The sequence below is a fragment of the Lampetra fluviatilis genome, chromosome 15, assembly GCF_964198595.1.
Source record: "Lampetra fluviatilis chromosome 15, kcLamFluv1.1, whole genome shotgun sequence".
NCBI classification, from domain to species: Eukaryota; Metazoa; Chordata; class Hyperoartia; order Petromyzontiformes; family Petromyzontidae; genus Lampetra; species Lampetra fluviatilis.
In genome coordinates, this window is record NC_136289.1 from 8,240,560 (window position 1) to 8,259,502 (window position 18,943).

An 18,943-nucleotide genomic window follows, 5' to 3' on the forward strand; every position below is an offset into this window, starting at 1 on the left:
TTTAACTGTAGGTTTATAGAATAAAACAACTTTCAGCCATTTTTCAATCCACTGCTAGAGGAACGCCTTCTCATGATGCGTTCGTCATGGTGTTTTTTCTTAGCATACTTTACCATACTGATCAGTGCAGGTTGGTGAAGGGGGAGGGGGAAAACCAGGACTGGGTTTAGATATCACTCGTCACCGATTTTAACTAGCTCGGAGTCGAACTCAGGTTGTCAGACTCATAGCACGGTGTGCTAACAACTGTATTACCACGAGCATTTGAATACAATTAAATACTGGAATGCAATTTTTACTGGAGCCCAAGGCTGGTTTTGAAACAAACTAGTATATCTTTCTAAGAGTGGTAACAGGATGAAAAAATGTAATCAGAAAGGGAAGTCTTCTCATCAGGGAATGAAAACAATCATCCTTGTTCTGTCACTGTCTTCTCTTGCTGCACAACGTACAGTTGGGAAGTGGATCTGGAGGTTGTTCCTGTCTAGAAAGTGATTTCTCGTGAATTATTCAAGAGCTGCATGTGGGAAGTTCTCTTAGTGGGCTGATGAATAAATTCAAAGCGTGTTCAATTTGCATGCGAGGATAATGCACTTAGGCAGTTTTCTGCAGCCGTGGGGGGAAAGAAACCTCCACGTCTTCAGAAAGACAGCTGCACACAATTCAAGATCAATTCTAAAAAGTCATCAAATAGCATGAAGATCCTTGAGAATCTAAAAGGACCTCAAATGGGAAAAAGCTGCAAAATATAAAATTATTTGTACATTTCATGTTTGGCTAATGAATCAAATACCTCACGTAGTTTTCATCGCTATAATTCCAGCACTGGTTGCTTAAACTGCTTTCTTGCTTTAGAAATAGACATGGCAGGCCATCACTGGGCAGTACAAATTTTGGTTACATTGACGTGGAGAAGGTCATCAATGGAGTAAAGAGAATGGAATAGATATGGGTCAGTGGGAAGTAGGTACAAACACAGCCCATATGAACAGGTTGTTCTTTGCAAACAATTGGGGATTATACAGAATTATCATATGTGGCAGTTTCTGATATACTGTACTATATTTCATGGTCACATGGTAATCTACCAATATCGCACATTAAACAACCACATTTTGTAGCATACCGACGACACCCCATATTGCACTTCCACTACATTTTCTGCTGATTCAATTGGTCTTCGAACATTTGTTTTTTGTAATTACATTTTGTAAGCACCGTTCAGTATATAATAAAACAAAAATGTATCATAGGAGTTGATGGACAGGACCTACCATATGAAGTGGAGAAAATGTACGTTTTTTTTATTTAAAACATTTGCTGGCATAGCTTATGGCGCGTGGACGCAGTGTCGCGATCGGACACATCACCATAAAAAGCTACGCCAGGTATTGTGGCCAGGTCTGGGCAAACAAAGAGCTTTTGAAATGTTGCCAGTGCCTCTCTTAAATTATGAGCAGTCGGACACATTATCTCACACAGATACCTTGGCAGTGAGTTAATAACGTGCCTGTAACAGTGTTATTTTTCTGGCAAACGTAAATCGTTGCACATTTTTTTCCTTATTCATTATTTCGTGTGACCGTTATGGACAGACATTGCCTCACATAATATCTAGACGTTCATGATGGGCTTTTGTGGAGTTTTTTACTGTTTTATTTCATGCTAACAGTTTGGCAGAAGCACAAGCATCAAAATTATGTCCATGGCCTGAGTGTTCCTCAAGCTCAGTTTCTGATTTTAAATTTTCTCTCGTGGAAGGTGATAAATCACCCGTGGAACGGCTGAGGATCTGTTGTGCGTTGATAAAACCGTTGCTGTGACAACTTCACAACCCTGATGTCTGGCCTCATCAGGAGGAGGAGGGGCCTCTGTTTAGTCATTACAAAGCCACTGCTCTTAAATTAACATTTTAATTCATGCTTTCTACGTTTTTTTGTAAATTCAACATTATTGAGTGTTTGCGCGTGTTTAGATTTACATTGCCCGTGGTCACAGATTTTGATGCTCCCTCAAAGCAGTGTGCTGTACCAAGATTATGGTGATTATTTTCATGCTACTAAGATCGTGTATTTGTAACCAATTGAAAACTTTGCAAAACATAAACTATGAATGATGTTTTTTCGATTTAAAGCTTTCGTGACTGCAGGGATTCATCTTCTTGGTTCTTTCGGTAAAGTCGCGTAGAAATAATAAAATAATAAAAATAAAACAATACAATTCTCACGACGTTTCGGCCACAACGCAAGCAGCCGTCCTCAGGTGACTTTACCGAAAGAACCAAGAATATGAATGATGTGTTCGTCAAATTATTATTTAATGGTGCACTATATGACGGTCAGACTTTTAAGCATTTCATTAGCCTAAACCAGGGGTCGGTAACCTGCAGCTCCGGAGCCGCATACGGCTCTTTAAGGACTGCTTCTTGACGTCATTCACATGCATTGCGGCTATGGAAATATAGATTTTTTTACCGAATAAAAAAAAATGTCTCTTGTTATTTTGGTTGCTGACCCCTGGCCTCAACAAACCACATACATGTACTGTAATCACAAACACTTGCATGTGACAGGCAATTGAATGGTGCCCAGCGGTTTTTGCAGTGTGGGATTTGGTCTGAGCAACAGTCCCTCTGTATTGTTTTTGGAGCACCACCATCAGCAGCAGGAGGAAACAGTGGCAGCATCTCAATGTTGTTGTTTGTTGATCTTTTTCCTGGCAACATTTTTGCTTTAGTGCATCCTTGAGTATGGATGTTTTGTGAAGATATCGTGGTGACTTGAACCTTTACCGTCGTTTCCCGTTGTGAGGAGATGGAACCACACATGGATAAGGGGAGCTCTTTGTCGGCCACGCTCATTATCATGGCTTTCAGAATACAGTGCCAATATTGGCAGTTTGGTGGCTTTGAAGTGGCTCTCTTCTTATTTCCACACAAACACATGGTCTTGTCCCTCGGGAAGGAACGTGACCCCCACTGAAATGACCTCGGACATTCATTTTGCCTTTCAAACCACCACAATCTAAAAGGCTTAGAATGAGTGCAATAAGTGCAATTTGAATTACAGTATATGGTCTACTAGTGGTAAGTACCCGGCGTTGCCCGGGCGAAAAAGACAGACACACACATCGACTTATACATACTTACAGACATTGACCCACACACAAACACATCGACTTACAAACACACATGGACTCACAAACACAGACATCGACTTTACACACACATGGAGTTACACACATACAGCGACTCACACACACACATTGACACACACACACATATAGAGACTCACACACACGTCGACCTACACACACATATGGACTTACACACACAAACATCGACTCACACACCCACATACATAGACTCACACACACATTGCTCTACACACACATTCACATATGGACTCACACACACACACATCGACTTGAGATACACACACATGGCGTTAAACACAACAACAACCGCCATTCACCAGTTAAACACACACATCGACTCACATGCATACATGGACTTAGACACACATAAATATAAAAAATGTACTAACTAAATATTATAATATTAGTTGTCCACACACACAGAGCACGCACACACATTGACTAACACACAGACATATCAACTCACGCACACACACATTGACTCACATACACATCGACTGATACACACACGGACGTGCACACACGGACGTACACACACACATTGCGGCAGACATGCACTTAGACTCACACGCACACAAGGACTTAGACACAAAAATAATTATAGTAATATTTACCAAGTAATTTTAGAAATATTAGTTGTCAGCACACAAACAAAAATATTTTTATATTTCCAAGGTGATTATTAAAATAATAGGTTTCTATGTACGTGAGTTTAGCAAAAGAAGCAAGAAATATAAATATTAGTTGTCTGCACACAAAATTATTAATGTAATATTTGCAAGGTTATTATTTGAATAATAGGTTTCTATCAATGTGAGTTTAGCGAATGAAGCGATAAAATAGGACTAAACATTGCCGTGCTGAGGCCTATCCCCGTGCAGAGCCCCCGGCCTCGCCTAGATTGGCCAGCCGGCCGAGGTGGCACCTTGGCAGGCTGGGGCTGGGCTGCTACCCCCCCCCCCAGCCACGATTCTCCCACCCACTGTGCACCAATATCTACGGCCTATAGTGGTAGCATCTACCGACTGTATAGTAGTAACTGCACGCATCGGGGTGGGGGGGGGATATCACACCGTGAAGAATTTACCTGAGCGTTTTGTGTATTTTAATTGCATTTTTAACCCGAAAGAAAATATCCGCCTCACCCCCACCAAACGCGTGTGACTTGGTAGGGGCCGTCCCCCCCACCGAAGGCGTGCGAGTTGGTATGGTCGAGCGCTTGTAATAAAAAAAAAATCGCACTAGATCGCTAATTAAACTACTTTTAAGTTGACAGATGGAAAAACGGAATAGTGCTTGCTCACCACGGGGCTTACGGCGTGGTACCTGTCTATTTTTTTTAAACATATACCCCACCGTTTGAGAGCCAAATCCTTCGCAAGCGTGCGAACACACACAGATAGACAAAAAATAAGATTGCAGGGGTCGGCAACCTGCGGCTCCGGAGCTGCATGCGGATATTTAAGGACTGCTTTGTGACAATATTTGTTAAGGATCACCATCTCATATTCACATGCATTGCGGCTCTTGAAATATTGAGGTTTTTTTTACCAAATTCAACTCTTGTTAAATTTTGACTTAAAACTTTTGTGACTGCAGGAATTCATATTTTTTGGTTGTTTCGGTAAAGTCACGTAGATAGAAAAAATAAAGTGAATAAAAATACCACGACGTTTCGATCGCAACACAGGCGGTCGTCATCAGGAAAAGGTGTTGCGATTGAAACGTCGTATTTTTATTAACTTTATTTTTATTTTTTCTATCTACATGACTTTACCGAAAGAACCAAAGAATATCAACTCTTATTATTTTGGTTGCCGACCCCTGGTCTAGCGTTACACGCGTTGATTGCATGCGTGAGTGTCTCTGTTCAGACAGATTACACTGACCATCTAAAACATCTGCGCTCTTTACAACAATTTCCTGCCAAAGAAGGATTGCTGCTGATTATCTGGGTCATTAAAGTCGGCAGCAGTGCTACCCTTTTAAGTGAGCAGGGGTGTGTGTGCCGGAAACTCAAGCTTGTATGATATGAAGTATTCATTAATCGTGTTTTATTTGGACAGCTTATATTAGGAGATACCTTGCTTTCATCCAAATCCTGGTAAAGTTGGATAAAGTAATTACATTGGTGTATGTGGCAAATTGTGTGGCCACAAACAATCAAACCATAAATGTGTAAAAGAGAAAAAAATTGGTGTAGTCATCCAAAGTATGTGAGTGTACGCTAATGGTGTGAATATAGATTTTTTTTAGTTCTTGATACATATATAAAATGCCACGTTTAAACGATTGATGTTATTCTATTCGTATAAGCTATGTAATCCATTCAGATGATCCCTACTGCCACTAAAGGCCACTAAACTTGCCAAAATGTAACAAAATTCGAATTTGTATGCATGAGTGCGTGGGTTCAATCCCGACCCTGATGCTTGTATATTTGGAGTTTGTATGTCTCTCCCCGTGGTTGCGTAGATTTTTCTCTGGGTTCTGTGGTTTTTGCCTCCAGATTTAGAAACATGTGTTTAGAGTTTTTGGCTGCTATACATTTCCAACATGATAAGCCACTTCGTTCGGTTATCATGTGTGGCCAGGTCGCTTCTGAAAAAGAGCTATAATGCTCAGTAGGTCTTGCCTGGTAAAATTTAAATAATCTAGTAAATAGTACCCCGAGTGGGCATATTTCCATATTTTATGCCACACTGACTTAAGATAAAAATTTTTATTTGCATTATGAACACAAGGATTAGATGGTTTGTTGGGTTCAGGGAGAAACTAGAACAAGTGTCGGGCCTAGGAGGCACCGACCCTGCCATGTCCCTGCAACCTGGTCCCCAGTGGACAAGCGCCAAAAGCGCTGAGCCGCAGAAAAACGCCTGGAGCAGTGGCTTACAACGACAGATTATATTTATGGTGGCCATGATGGAGGCTTGACATCAGGCCGCAGTGACATATGGTTGCCTAGATCTGCGAATGTCAACAATAAATTGATTCTTGCTTGATTAATGATGGTTTTACGGATATTGCAGAGTATGGCAAGGTTCCCAAGTTGTAGAGATTATTGTTCCAGCTCTGTTTTATATTAACTGTTATTTTGTTTTCCCTGTGGCTGGGCGTGATTAAGTACACCTGCTGCTACCGCCAAAAAGGTTGGGGTTGGCGAAAAGTTGTAACAATAGGTGTTTTTTCGTGACACCCTTAGATTACTAACCCCTTGTCGTGGGGGTAGATTTGTTTCACGTCATCCTAGGGTTCTGTTACCTTCCACAACCATTGCCATTGCTTTTGCTGGATTACTGTTTGGTGGCATTCATCTGCTCTGACGGTACCATGACTTAAATAGGTGCTCACGGACAGCACTTGCCTCTACGGGGTGATCATTGTCTTTGCCCTGCACGTGTGTGTGTGTCTGTACACCAGGTGGCCTGTCTGCAGGACTTCTTTGGCGAAGACGATGTGTTCATAGCGTGCGGCCCGGAGAAGTTTCGCTATGCTTCGGACGACTTCCTCATCGATGAGGGCGGTGAGTCCTGAACACAGCTCGACGTCCATTTTTTTAGGGAAACTCCACTCCGCACACTCCACCACTATGAAGCAGAAGCAGCGACGCAGCCACCGTGGGTGTCCTGGGTGTCAGGGTACCCCCGATATGTTTAGATATGGCTAAGAGACACCCACAACATTGTCGACAAAATTCACGACATTGACATTAAATGATAGTTATACTGATGACGAGATGTTTAGATACATAGTAGTGCACGAACAGTAGGCTCATCAGCCAGTACAGTAGTTGCATATATTTAATACAATTATAGCATCGCGCATTAAGTTAAATTTAGCTGAACATAGGTTACGTAGGGGTTTGTCTGTAGCATGTTATAGCACGGCAATATTAAATTAATGGTAGCATTAGCAAATATAATGCCACTATGCATCTATGATCTAACCAATTTCCACCGGGAACCATTCGCGAATACCACACCCCCAACTGCCAACGTGTGACTGCTCATCTGCAAAGCAGAACCGTAAGATTGTGATAATCTGCTAAATGTATATATTTGATGTGCCTTATTTTCCACTATTCGTTTCCAGAGAGATGATGTATTAAAAACTGCCTCTGTAGTGTTTCATAGCATGCATTGTGTTGCAGTGACTGTTCCTGCAGTTGGCATCAGTGGAATACAAAAGTACTAAAGTACAGCCTTTGAGGAAATCGCCCTGAAAGTGACGGATCTCATCAGATCTTGGGAGCTAATCAGGCTTGAGCCTGGTTAGTATTTGGATGGGTGACCCCATCAGTGCATGCTAGGTGTTGTCGGTGTGGGGATGTCAGTGCTGTGAGGTGCCAATAGATGGCAGCAGATCAATGGGTGCAGTCCACAGATAAATTCAGTCCTCTCACTGGATCCAGTCTGTGGATATAATCCTTGTGTTATGAAGCTTTGAGTGTTGCCCCCTCGTGTGTGTGGTTTTCTGTGGGTACTCCAGTTTCTTGATACTTGGTGAGCCTTCAACAATGTATGGCTGATGTAGATGCAGAGTAACAACTACGATTTCACATTCAGGTGGTCAAGCCAGATAACCGCGTTAGTAGTGGTGTGATGTCTCCTTCGTATTTGTGGATCGGGTATTGTGTTGTTATACATTGTATGATCAGTTCTGGATGACCACAGTGGCACACTGGAGAGTTTAATTTGCCATTTGTGCATCCGCATCTGTCATGGTTTGTGCAGATTTGGTTTAGGGTCGACCTTGAGCTTCGTGGAAGATCTAACTCAGGGATTGTCTGTCTGCATTGGGTCTTTCACAAGGTGTTTGTTTGTAATAAGCAAAAATCGTTGTAATTGCAATAAGCTGATGTGGTGGGTGCTTAAAGGAACCTTTACAAAGGTGAATTAGTGGTGTGTTAGTTTAAGTTTTCAGTTTTCAGTTTATTTGGTATAGCCCTGTGAGCCATTCGGCTCTTGAATCGGGTGCAACCGCAACAAAACAAAAACATGAACAAGAAAACATCTTAAAGTGACTGCGCAAACAGAAAAATCCAGGAAAAAACTGCAAAGTCTTCCAGAAAAAAGCACCGTACACCAACGCTGTGTGCAAAAATCCCAGTGGGATGCAAGTCAAACAACAATAACCACAAGACAACTTAGATTAAAGTCATCAGTCTAATTCCATACTTGGTTAAGCATCAGTAAATGTAGTCATTATGCAGATTTTTACATATCCTTACAAAGCCCAACCCCGAGGCATGGCAACTTGGGGTGGGTGTCAAGCTAAACACCCTCAAACTCGGCACAATCGAGAAACCTTGGCCTAATTAATAAGACAAAACAAAAACTGTCTTGAACTAAACAAGAAAGAAGGAAAAAAAACCTTTACAAGTCATGGAACCTTTGTAATTTCTCAAACATGAGCCTGCGTGTGTCATTTCACGGGTACAGATATTTGATAAAGGGCACAGGTTTGACACCCGCGGGGGATGAATCTGTCACAGCTCCACCGAGTTCCGTCTGATGAATGCCTTCACGCTGGTTTAGAATCCGACGCACACTCAAACCACGCCGGGCACTTCGAAGCCAAGCAGGGCTCTGTCAGTGGCACTAAATTGGATTTTACCCACTCGCCTATATCTGGGCATGGCCCCTTCTTTGTGATTTACAACAGGCTCGTTGATAACCCTTCTTTATTATTTCCGTCTGCACATTACAGGTTTAATGTCACCACCAGTGTATTAGCAGTGGCTATTAATATGCCACGGCAGCTTTCATTTGTTTGGCTTCTGGGGCCAACATCGGTTATTTTTGTTGTGAGGACCCCGTGAATAGTTTTATTTCTAAACGCTAAACAATGTTGCTTTGTCTGCACCACGATAATGGCTGCAGGGTGAATGCAGGCGATGTACCGTGCCCTGATACATTTTGCCAACGTTGCTTATTTCAGCGGTGCGCGACGCAGCAACCTTTGTCTGCGCTGGCAACGGCCCCGCCAAGACTCTGGCTCGGCATTTAAAAATCCCCGCAGATGACGAAATGCATTAAAAATGGAATGCCGTGCTTCAAATTCAGTTGAAAAAAAGATGGAACGGCCATTACGTTGGCATGGCAACCTCACGGTGGCAAGGGGGTTGCCTTGGTTACGTCTGGCCCCGTCAGCAGGCGCTTGTGTAAAGGGCGTTCGTGAGAGAGGCAGCATCCCAGCCAATGCGCATAATTGGAGCCTTTTAATAGAACAGCTGCAGCGCCTACATCGGTTAGCCAATTTAGGGCCGTGGGCTGAAGAACGCAATGAACAAATGTAACGCTGTTGTTTCCAAATTATGGTGTTTGCAAACGCACGCCTCTCATTTTAAAGACCTCTGTGCGTGTTGTTTAAGGGCAAATGATTAGCGTGCAGTGATGAGCTGAGTGGATCTTGCAAGGTCAGATAAAGATCATAAATCCATGGGCCGTGTGGGGTTGCTTCAGCAAGCTCGGGTTCCACAACATCCCCAAATCCCCCAACGGTCTTTCCAAGGTCAGCCCTTGCTCTGATAGACATTTCCGTATTCTTTTGGGGGAATTGTATGCAGCTCGTCTTTTATGTTAATAATGTTCAGCCATTTGTTAATCCACTGGCAGACGAAGGCTTCCATACACCATGTCAGTTGTGGGCGTTGTTTGACCATACTTCACCCCATATTGGTCAGTGTGGGTTGTTGTTTAGTGGAGCCCAGGATCAGTTAAATGTCAGCCACCACCGATATTAGCTGTGGATGGGAATAGAACACAGGGCACCAGGTTCATAGCGTGGTGTGCTAACCACCACACCAATCAACTTTCCACCCATATTTTATGTTATGCCATGTTCAATTACAGCCTTTTCGTGAAAATAGCCAGCACGCTTTCCCCACCGACGTGAGAATACAAGTGACTCAGAAGGACATTAAAGCCCATAGAACCAGAGAGAGATATAATAAATCAGTAGCTGAAAGGGTTAAGGAGATAAATTATGAGCTGTGGACACATCAAAGCAACGAGGATAGGATTGGGCCTTTGGAATTGGCTGATTGTCAGCTTCCAAAAAAAAAAAACCTGCCCAACTGTACTTGAAGGTGGAATTATAATTAGTCCTCTCTGCAATTCTGAATGAAGGTAATTCTGCAGAATGGCTATTTGAATTGCATTGCAATTTGGTGACTGGGCAACCTAGTCGTAAATGTTCTGGGTACCGACATGGAAGATCACAAGGACTGTGCATTGTTGATCCCACCTCCATTTTGCAAATCTTCCAGGGGAATATAAATATGCACCATGAATGCCAAAGGGGTCTACTTTAGAGGAGATACGTGTTTTTGACATTGTTCTCAAGCGTATACTATTGCATGCCAAGGTTATGGAAAAAATTGCAAAATTGCATGCAACTGCTAATTTAGAAAATGCTGTACTGTATGTCATTGCATTTGAACGATGGATGCTCCAAGTACACACGACACGTGCACGTTTGTGATCCTGCAGAGCAGGGGTATGTCTTAAGGTAAATGAAAATATATCTATCCGTTTTGCATACAGCTCAAGACATCTGTTTTATGACCTTAGTGAAGGTCAGTGGGACATGGTCAAATTTCAATTCACAAACATCGCACAAGGACTGTTCTAAGATACTCTTTGTTTTTTTCGGTGAAGTCACACAAGCTTCCGTCTTCAGGTGTAACCGTCACAGCAAAATTACTGTACAGTAATTTTACTGTACAGTAATTTTACAGTAAAAAGTATGAATCCTTGCAGTCACGAAAACTTCAAATCTAGAACTGTTCTAAGATGCCTCAAGTAAAAATAATCTGTGGAAAAAATTTTATATCTGAAAAACCTTCAAGTGGAGCGCTTTTAAACATTTCACATTCACCGCACTCATCAAGCCCAATTGCACTGCTGAAGAGCCTGGCAGTCTTGACATGATTGTGATGGGTGTCTGAGAGTCTTGTGGCTGCTGTCAGTACTGAGTACCGGTGTCTAGTATGTGTGCATGTGCGTGTGTGTGGTGGTACACCTGCGCCTCTCAGAGTGCCGGGTGATGAAGGCCTCCTCCTACTCCAAGGTGACGGTGCCACCACCGCGTGGCCTGAGGAGCCCCGGATCGTCACGCCGGAGCAAATCTCCTGTTTCAGGTCTCCCACCGCTACCACCACCTCCCACCATCGCCACCTCCTCCTCCCAATGCTACCAACAACACTGCCACTGCCATCACCTCCCACCATCATCACCACCAATGCAATTGTCATCACCCCCTCTCGGCAGTATCATTCTCTCCTTACCCACCCTTAGTGCTCCCACACGTGCCTCGGCTTCCCCTGGGGCCCTGAAAAATTCCACTCAGAAGAGATGACTTAATCAGGTCACCTCTTGCAGATTTCATTTTTTATTCATTAATTTCATACTATTATGGAAGTGAAGAGCGGTATCATAATGCACATCTCATAACTGTTGCTGCTGCTGCGTGGAGATACCTTGTGTTTATTCATGATGAAACAGAATTGACACATGACACTCAATCCAGGTAGTTAGGATGACTCCATATTGCATTCTCTAAACACATTCATTATATCTTCACTGGGTTGGTGGATCCACACAACAGTTGTGAAACTTCAGTGCCCTGGACATCGAGGTGCCATACACCCTGGCTTGCCAGGAGAAGTGGGATACAGCAAATGTGCCCCTTTGTATGTGAAGTATTAGAAAATGACGGCAGGAAACTCCTTGACGGGAACACACTTCTTTTATTAAATCTTGACTCGTAACAATACAACGCGTGGCCTCTCTTCTTCACAATGCGCTTCTCTTGACTCTGGATTCTGTGCTGCCGGCTCTCTGTGCCTCGTGTAGACTCCGCGCCTCGGCTACACTCCTCTCTCGCCTCGTGTAGACTCTGCGCCTCTGCTACACTCTCCACTCGCCTCGTGTAGACTTTGCATCTCTCTCTCTGGCTACACCATATGCATACTCGGCTCGTGTAGACCTTCCTCTCTCGCTGGCTACACCGTATGCATACTCGGCTCGTGTAGACCGTTCTCTCTCGCTGGCTACACACTATACATTACTCAGCTCGCGTAGACCGTTCTCTCTCGCTGGCTACACACTATACATTACTCCGCTCGTGTAGACCGTTCTCTCTCGCTGGCTACACACTATACATTACTCCGCTCGTGTAGACCGTTCTCTCTCGCTGGCTACACACTATACATTACTCCGCTCGTGTAGACCGTTCTCTCTCGCTGGCTACACACTTATACCTTACTCTCCTCTACTCTCCATTACTCTCCTCTCCGGGCTCTATCTCTGCACCTTCGTCTTCATTCTTAGATGGTTCCACTTCCGCCCCTGCTCCTCTGTGCATCACCTTATATACCCCTTCTTCCCGGGAGACGGAGCGGATGCGGACCTCAACGTCGGCACCGCTCCTCAGTTACCCAATCCCCACGCGCTATCCCTACGATCCGGTTCCGCTCAGCGCGTGTTTCCACTCCCCGACCAATCACACCGCGCTGCTACCCGATCACTCCCTCTGGGCGCGTCACCGGCACACAGCCAATCAGCAGCACTACCCCCACCCGCGCACTGACGCCTGCTCCTCCCCGTCAGCGCGCGTCACCACACACACACCCGTACATACGCGCTGGCACACGACATATACACCCAGCGCGTATCACCACTACATCACCCCCTCCCACATAGCTCGCAGCCGGCCCGGCTGCTAACAACAACCAACCGCGACGATAAAACGACAACCAACATAAAAAAAAAACCCCGAAACCCCCCGAGTGTGCCCCGTAACATAACACAACACCAACAACAACAAGAATAACTATGTACAGATTGACAATGAACCCGAAAAGTCAACAATAACACGATACGAGCAAATTCGAAACGAACGCGCCCCACGTCCCTGCGACTACACGCAGTGACGAGGCGCTCCAACTGCCCCGACTCCTCACGAGGCAGGTCATGCAAAGTAGCACGACCTGGCGCGAGTCCGTCTGGCTGGTCCATCGTATGGGGCGGGACACTGACGACCGTCCGGCGGTTCCGGCTGCTCCAGACGGCGCGGAACGGGCCTGAAAGGGCCGGCCCCGCCGCGGAGATCCGGCCGCCGGTGATCGGCAGCTGTCAGTTCCGAGACACCTGGGAGCAGATCAGGCGAAAATACGTGTGGATCAGGCAGAGACATTTCCCCCTCTGGGTCGCCGGTCACGTCACACGCCCGGCCATCACGACACAAGGGGAGGCCATATGGAGGCGAGAACGGTTTCAGTCGGGAGGGGTGAACGTACCACCGGCGCTTTCCCCACTTTATCTGAACGCACTGGGGCCGTGCAACGCGCACGACCTCCACGGGTCCCCTCCACGGTCTCAACAATTTAGGCGACGTAGCCAAGGGTGCCTGAGGGCAATGCAGCCAGGCCCTGTCACCTGGTTTCCATTCGTGCATGGACACCTTCCGTGCCCGCAACCGTTCATTAGCAATTTGGCGAGCCCGCGAATTAAGCCGCGCGGCCTCCCTCGCCTCTGTCAGCTTGTGAATATTAAACTTAATATGTTCTGCCAAATTAGAATTAGTTCGTGGAGCGGACAGGCCAAGTTGCGTTTCTATTGGCGGGTCAGCTTCCCGACCGTACATCAAATAGAATGGGGAAAACCCCGTAGCTGCATGGGGGGCCATTCTATACGCGGCAAGGACTCCCGGGACCTGCAGGTCCCAATCTACATGTGCCTCGCACACCTGCTGGCACAGCATGGAAGTCAAGGTTTTGTGGAGTCTCTCCACCATCCCGTCAGTCTGCGGGTGGTACGGGGAGGTACGCACCTTCTTGGTACCCAACAGATCGCACACCTCTTGCAACAATTTACTCGAAAAATTTTTACCTTGGTCGGTCAGCAGGCGTTCGGGAGCCCCCTTGTCCAGGACATAGCCCTGGACGAAGGCATCCGTCACAGCCGCTGCCGACTGGTTAGCGAGAGGCCACGCCATAGGCCATCGGGTAAAGTATTCGACCCCCACTAACAAATATTTATTCCCTCTCGGCGTGACTGGGAAGGGCCCCAAAATATCGAGTGCAACGAGCTCGTTGGTACGCGAGACCTGAATAGATTGCAGCGGTGGATTAGCTGCCACGGCCGGTGGTTTACGCCTGGCGCACTCAACGCACCCCTTCAGAATATGCACCACATCACTTCCCATTCCCGGCCAGTAATAGTCACGCTGAAGCAGGGCAAGCGTCTTGTTAACTCCCAAGTGCAAGAGGCGTTCGTGTGCCGCCAAGACAACCCTCCCCCTCACAGCGGAAGGCACCACGAGTGCGTTCCGCCGGGACAAACTGTCCCATTTCAATAACACGCCCCGCTCAAGTACATAGGAGCCGGTACGCTCCTGGTCCCCCTCGGGACCCCCAACCTTGCGGCGCAATGCTAGCAGCGAGCTGTCCGCCATCTGGAGGCGGCCCCATTCGCTGAGCGACAGCGAGAGCAGCGAGTCCCGACCCTGAGAGGCAGTGGAATCATCCCCGATCGGTGCGCCCGCTGTCGCAGCCAGTGCCCCCATCTCCCCCGCAAGCGTCGGTTTACAGCGCGCCGATCCCGACAAACACGCGCATTCATCACAAGGCAACAACCGCGACAAGCAATCGGCATTCGTGTGTCGCAACCCCTTACGGTACGTAGTCGTAAACTGATAGTCCTGGAGGACTTCCAACCAACGCGACAACTGGCCCGAGGGCTGGGCGACCCTCAATGAATACTGTAGCGCCGCGTGGTCCGTTCGGACTGTAAAGTGACGACCATAAAGATATGGCCTAAACTGCTGCACAAAAAAAACAATGGCAAGCAGCTCGCGACGGGTGACACAGTAGCGCTGCTCCGCCGGTGACAACACCCTACTACCGTAGGCGACAACTCTTTCGACACCCCCAACGACTTGGGATAGCACCCCCCCAATGCCCGTGTTGCTAGCATCCGTGTCCAGCAAAAAGGGACTGGCAAAATCGGGATAACACAAGGGTGGGGCACCCACCAAGGCGTCCCGGAGGGAGCGAAACGCGGCCTCCTCCTCCGGTCCCCATTTGAACTTCACTCCCTTCGCCGTTAGAGCGTGCAAGGGTTTTGCAATAGTGGCGAAGTGCTCAACGAACCGCCGATAATAAGAAGCAAACCCGATGAAACTACGCACGTCGGAAACGGACGTAGGTGTCGGCCACGAACCGACACAATCCGTCTTCGCGGGATCGGTGGAGATCCCCGAAGAATCGACAATGTGACCCAAGTATCTAACGGACCTACGAAGGAGGTGACATTTGGCCGGTTTAAATTTCAACTTAGCCGATCGCATTCGCAAGAACACCCCTCTCAATCGCCGGAGGTGTTCCTCAAACGTTTTACTGAAAACAATGACATCGTCCATATAAATCAAGCATGTATCCCACTGCAAGCCCGACAAAACCAGCTCCATAAGTCGCTGAAACGTCGCTGGAGAGGAGTGAAGCCCCATGGGTAACCGGTTAAACTGGAACAGCCCCCCTGGAGTCCGAAATGCTGTCTTAGGTTTCGACTCTTCGTCGAGCGGCAACTGCCAAAACCCCGATAACAAATCAAGAGTCGAAAAATATCGCGCACCAGACAATGCATCGAGGGACTCATCCATCCTGGGGAGCGGATACGCGTCAGCCACAGAGATCTTATTCAGGCGACGGAAATCAACGCAGAATCGCAGGGACCCGTCCTGCTTCTTAACCAGCACAATAGGCGCTCCCCACGGGCTAGAGGAGGGCGAAATAATATCGGCTTCTAGCATATCGTTAACAGCCGACTGAACATGTTCCTTCTCCACGGGACTCAGTCGGAAGGGATTTAGCCTGACCGGCGCCGCATCGCCCGTTTCAATGTGATGGTGCAACAAATCCGTGCACCCAATGTCATACTTATGTTTACTGAATACATCAGAGAATTCAATGAGCAACTCGCGCAGCGCACCCAACTGCGCCGCCGACAAATCGTCCGAGGCGGCACATAACGAATGGACCCACTCAAGGTCTTCCCTTGGCTCAACGTTCCGCGCGGGGCTCGAGCCCACCTGCGCAACCAACCCATCATCCCCAGGGACCTGCGCCGCGTGAGCCAGCACGGTGCCCTGCGGAATGACAGCTGGTCGCGACCCCGCGTTCAAAACCATCACAAACGGATCCCTGTCAGCCCGCACCAAAGTGTGAGCCACCGATAAATCAAGACCCCCGACAGCCTTGTTAGAAGGACCCAAAAGCATACTCTGTCCCGAAGCCTCCCTCACCCATGGTTTCCGCAACCGGAGGGGAATCAACATCTGTGAACCCGGGGGCACTTGCACTGTCTGCGTCGCCACCGCTTGTATCGTAGCGCACGCCGTCCGAATGTCAGTAGGGCCCGTCAAAAATGAAATCCGGCGACCCGATGGCAGTTCAATGCATCGTTGATCGATAAGAATTTTAATGGGCATTTTAGCCAAAAAGTCAGTGCCCAAAAGACACGGAACTGCCAAAGAAGACGAAACGAAAACGGGTCCCGACAATTTGATATCTCCAATGCAAATGGACGCCCTAACCTGACCGATAATGCCCAACGATCCCCCATTAGCGGCGTAAAATGGCACATCCACTGGAAGCAGCGGACGACATTGGACCGGAAGAATATTATAAATGAGGTCCGATATAATAGTTGCCGATGCCCCCGTGTCCACTAACACCCTAATCTCAACCCCATCAATAGATCCCGTAACAACGGACGAACCCGCCGAAGCAGCCACAATTCTATGCCCCAATTCCGCCCATTCAATGTCTCCCTGGTCCCGGCCGAACCCCCCTCGCCGAACCGAATCCCCGAACCTTAACCGGCCCTCCTCCGCCGCAACGCGGCGTCCCATGTGTGCCGAATAAACAGGCCGAGCGTGTGAGGTGCCGCGACTTGCCGGGGATTGTAGAGATGACTTGGGCTCTCGGTCGTCGTCCAGCCGAGCTCCCATGGCGCGCTGCCGCGGAGCGCGGCACCCGGACGCCACGTGGCCCCGGAGGCCGCAGTTATAGCACGTGACGAGGGTCGGAGTAGATCTTGGTTGCTCCGACTTTCGGCCCGATCGCAGAGGCGACCGGGCCCCCGGCCTCCAGTCCCCTGGTCGTCCCGTGGCGAACGCCTCCTCTCGTGGGCTGACGACTTGGGGTTCGGCGACCACCAAACCCGGGGCTGCGACGACAGCAGCGTTGCAACCAACGCCTTGCTTCCGTTGTAGGGCCTCGTGCGCTTGAATACTCGTGGCGACTCTCAAAGAAGAAATATCAATCTCGTCAGCTGTGTTGATAGGGACCCCCAGGTCCTGCGCCAACTTGAGCAGCTGCTCCAAAACCATCGCGTCTTGGCCCTCCTCGTCCATCCGAGGGAACGCAGCATCAGCAAGAGCCAGCAACGCCGTGCGATAGGCCAGCGCGGTCTCCGTGGCCGCTTTCCGTCTTGCGTAGAACTGATGGCGGCACGTAGAGGGAGGCCCGTAGACCCTGGCCAACAACCCCAGCGCATCCTTCAGCGTGGAGCGGTCCGACTTCCGTGCAGCCCTGAAGGCCGCGAGCGCATCGTCGTCCAGCATGGCGGGCAATGCCCGCAGCGCCGTAGCATCGGACCACGCTGACATCTCTTGATGGGCCAAAAACCTTCGCTGAAATTGGCCCCAGTCTCCGCCTTCCGCCTTGAAGGCTGACAACGTGGGCAGGCGCTGCTGAAAAATGAAGTCATCCGCCTCGTGGTTCCTCTCCGCCTGTCCGTCGGTGTCTAAGATGGCGGCTCCAGCAGCAGACGTAAGATGGCGGACCCCCTCGCGCGCTGATGACGTCGATGCGCGCGCTTGGGAGCCCACCACCACGTGGCGCTCGCCGTTCCCGCCAAAAGTAGGCCCAGGCGCAATGGCGGGAATCCCCCATTCGTTTTGGCGGGAATCTGCGGGGCGACCTTGTAAAATGTCCCCCACCGTCCCCGCTCCTCCCGACGAGCTGATCTCCGCCAAGATGGACGCGGCGGCGAGCAGCAGCTCCGCCAGTCGGGAGTGCGCCTCACGAAGCCCGGCGTCTGTCCCCGGTCGCTCGGCCGGCGCCGTCGACGGACCCTGCAGCGTGGGCAAGTCCTCTTCCTCACCCCCCGCCACCAGCGGCCCCGAGTCGTCCAGGTCTTCCTCGCGGTCAATCCCGTGGGTCCTACGGGTCTTCCTCGTCTCCATACTTGGAAGCCCGTTTCACTTCTGACGCCAGATGAAGTATTAGAAAATGACGGCAGGAAACTCCTTGACGGGAACACACTTCTTTTATTAAATCTTGACTCGTAACAATACAACGCGTGGCCTCTCTTCTTCACAATGCGCTTCTCTTGACTCTGGATTCTGTGCTGCCGGCTCTCTGTGCCTCGTGTAGACTCCGCGCCTCGGCTACACTCCTCTCTCGCCTCGTGTAGACTCTGCGCCTCTGCTACACTCTCCACTCGCCTCGTGTAGACTTTGCATCTCTCTCTCTGGCTACACCATATGCATACTCGGCTCGTGTAGACCTTCCTCTCTCGCTGGCTACACCGTATGCATACTCGGCTCGTGTAGACCGTTCTCTCTCGCTGGCTACACACTATACATTACTCAGCTCGCGTAGACCGTTCTCTCTCGCTGGCTACACACTATACATTACTCCGCTCGTGTAGACCGTTCTCTCTCGCTGGCTACACACTATACATTACTCCGCTCGTGTAGACCGTTCTCTCTCGCT

General features: G+C 48.4%; 1 protein-coding gene across 4 annotated transcripts in view; it reads left to right on the forward strand.

Annotated features, from left to right (window-relative positions):
- Positions 1–18,943, forward strand: part of DCLK1 (doublecortin like kinase 1) — a 65,467-nt gene that overhangs the window by 17,706 nt on the left and 28,818 nt on the right. For all 4 annotated transcript variants that reach the window (XM_078863113.1, XM_078863110.1, XM_078863114.1 and 1 more), the window contains 2 exons: positions 6,577–6,679; positions 11,195–11,299. In XM_078863113.1, the coding sequence (XP_078719239.1) occupies positions 6,577–6,679; positions 11,195–11,299 (208 nt within the window). The remainder of the gene's footprint in view (positions 1–6,576; positions 6,680–11,194; positions 11,300–18,943) is intronic.